Genomic DNA, 3,158 nt, shown 5'->3' on the forward strand with positions numbered 1-3,158 from the left:
ATTAATTCTCCAAAATTTAACTGTTGGTTGATTTAAAAGTATTAATTGACATTTTTCTTATTTTTCTAGCTTACGCTCCAGCCGCCCCCGCTTATAGTGCCCCACCTGCTTACAGTGCACCAAAAGGTAAGATTTTTGAACTCATATGACATACATCATCTTAAAAAACTGAAAAATACATGTCATTTGATCAAAAATGAATTGCTCGTTAGCCTTTAAGAATCAAATGAACATTTTTTTGATTTTTCAAAGCGAACGCCCCAATTTTGGAATTAATTCTCCAAAATTTAACTGTTGGTTGATTTAAAAGTATTAATTGACATTTTTTTATTTTTCTAGCTTACGCCCCAGCTGCCCCCGCTTATAGTGCCCCACCTTCATACAGCGCACCTAAAGGTAAGAATAAGCACATATTCCATGCTTATTCTCATCATCGACATTGAAAAACTCGAATCCATTCTCCAATATTTACCTATTGGCTACACTAAAAGTGTTTAATGAATATTTTGTCGTTTTTATAGCACCAGCCTACCATGCCGCCAGCTACGCAGCCCCGCCAGCCTACCATGCTGCCAGTTACTCTGCTCCAAAAGGTATTTTTATTTTTTAGCTTTCAAAATGTCCATTACTCTTACATTCATGATATCAAAAATTAGTCCATTCAGATTTTTTAAGAGCGAGCGCCAAAAACATTATCTTATGTCTTGACAGGCTTTCACACTTCGTTTGGCAAAATCAACTACTACACACACCGCCACTTTTGGCTACACAGTTGTTGTATTTTGAACGATAACGTTGTTCGCGCGTGCGATCGAGTGTAGACATGTAATTGTTATCGTGCTCTCACGCGAAGTGAAGAGAAAATATAAAACGGTGTTTTCGACGCTGTGTGAATGAATTACTGTGAATGATTTTTGGAATTGTTTTGATTTGAATGTTTTCATTGAGTTTTTAATCATTTTGGATTTAAATGGACTAGTTTTTTATTTCATGAATATAAGAGTGATTAGTTCCTATTATCATTGATAATTTATCACTGCGAATATTTTCTAATTCAATTAACTATTTTCTTGTTATTTTTGAAGCATACGCAAAACCTTCTTATAGCTCTGGTTATAATTCTCGTGGCTACCGACAGGTTAGATCTGCTTCTTATGGACAAGCATATCCACCATCAGGTAAATAGACATATGTGTTGCTTAAAAATCGAATGAAGAAGCAAAATGTCAAATTTTCGAAATACCATGCAGTCAGAAGACTGATTGCAATGTTTCGCTTGGTTTTGATAGCATTCGTTTTATTTGTGATTTACTTTTTCTAACTTATTATCTTTCTCTTTCGTCTCTCTCGTTTTGTTCAACCGCTTTTAATAAAAAAAGCACCTGCATATACTCCACCTGCCGCTTATGAAGCCCACGGTATATTTCAAATTCAACATTATTTGTTTATCTATTCAAACTAATTTTAATTGTTTTCGTCAACTAGCACCAGCCTATTCGCCAAAACCAGCATACCACGAAAAATGTAAGTTCATCAAGTCAATTAAATAATCAAATTTTCTTTATAAATTTCTATAAAAAAAATCTTTACTTCTTCCTATATAAAAAAAGCATATGCACCAGCAGCTCCACCAAAGGTGTACTCATATGAAGTACCAGCTCCAAAAGTAAGCTGTGGCCAACAATTGCTCATTGGATGTCAACCATCTATTCAGACCGTTAGCTGTTCTGCACCACCAGCACCGAAAGGTACATAATTGGACATTTTTAATTAGATATTGTTTGAATTGTTCATTTGTTTTTATAAATGTTCATGGATTGACACTCGACTCGTTTCTTTATTTATAGCACCTGCGTACTCGCCGCCAAAAGGTAATATGATGAAAAATGTTGCTTTAAACTACTCAAGTTAACAACCTACTTTTTTTTCAAAGAGGAGTCAAAAGGGAGTGACCTTTTGAAAGAGTAGTTTCTTTTAACTCGGGTTGCATTTAAAAACAGAAAATATTCGACAAAATCAAATATTTTTATCACAAAAGACAGCTTGGATTAAATTGACTTGATTCTTTTTTTGTGAAATAATTTTTACCTTATTTAATGAATTGCCCATCTAACATCCTGTGTTTTTTCGTTTTTATTTTCTCTTTTTAGCATATAGCGCACCCCCAGCAGCACCTCCATCATACTCACCACCAGCTGCCCCAGCTTATTCTCCACCAAAGGCTTATTCAGCGCCGCCACCAAGTGAGCCAGCCTATCCAGCACCAGCGCCATCCTCGAACTACGCATCGCCTCCTTCATATCCATCCCCTCCTCCTCCGGCATACAAAAAGTCCTATTAATATTGTACAATTGACTGATCATCGCTCACATCCCACATAATATCATTCCTCCCTGACTGTAAAATCATTAGCTCGTATAATAATCAAGTTTATAATAATCAAAAATAAAATGCAAAGATACAATTCAATTTTGAATGGAAAATAAATGACTCAAGCCTTTCATTGCATTCACTTCACCCACACACACATCGTTGGAAAAGTATCTGCTTGTTTTTGCGCAAGTAATCTGGCGAGATATGAATTTAGAAAAAAAAAAACAATTTTTAGTTTTACTTCAAGAATCACTTCCATATACGTCAATCGATTGATTATAAAAAGTAAACAATAATTTTCTTGCAAGTATGAAATCATCCACTCTAATCGATCTTATTTTTGAATATTATCATCGTACGATTCACGTGTATATCTTTCACGTGTACATTCCTTTCACCAAAAAAATACTAATTCCAACCATTTCCAGAGCTACAAAAAAATAAAACGAAAAAAAAAACTCATTCAATTCATAAACGTGCGAAACTTAAGATTCATCGGTAAAAAGTTAAAACTCGTGTTCAAAAATCGAAAATTCCAATATAAAATGCAAACAAATGTTAAATTCAATTGTTTCGAAAAGAATTCAAATCGATATTTGCTAAATGATCCGACACAGTCTGCGAAGAAAACGAGGTAGAGAGTGCGGCGGCAAAAATATTTATTTTTATCCACATACAGGCACATGCACACATATTCCAATAAAAACGAATGAAGTGCTAAGTTTCCCAGTTTTCCATCTAATCTCATTTACGCCGCCAATTTGAAATGCCAATATTTAAAAAAA

The 3,158-nt window shown here is 34.5% G+C and overlaps 1 protein-coding gene across 1 annotated transcript; it reads left to right on the plus strand.

Annotated features, from left to right (window-relative positions):
- Positions 1-69: 69 nt before the first annotated feature.
- Positions 70-2,341, plus strand: LOC116350091 (extensin-like; the record flags this gene model as incomplete). The annotated part of the gene is made up of 8 exons (XM_031781813.1): positions 70-126; positions 340-396; positions 522-593; positions 1,086-1,178; positions 1,486-1,524; positions 1,611-1,748; positions 1,848-1,871; positions 2,151-2,341. Coding segments are annotated over 8 exons (671 nt in total), but the record flags the coding sequence as incomplete, so codon positions are not given.
- Between the last annotated feature and the right edge of the window lie 817 nt (positions 2,342-3,158).

This window comes from Contarinia nasturtii, unplaced genomic scaffold (genome assembly GCF_009176525.2).
Source record: "Contarinia nasturtii isolate CC-2019 unplaced genomic scaffold, AAFC_CNas_1.1 Cnas_scaffold_3569, whole genome shotgun sequence".
Taxonomy (NCBI): Eukaryota; Metazoa; Arthropoda; class Insecta; order Diptera; family Cecidomyiidae; genus Contarinia; species Contarinia nasturtii.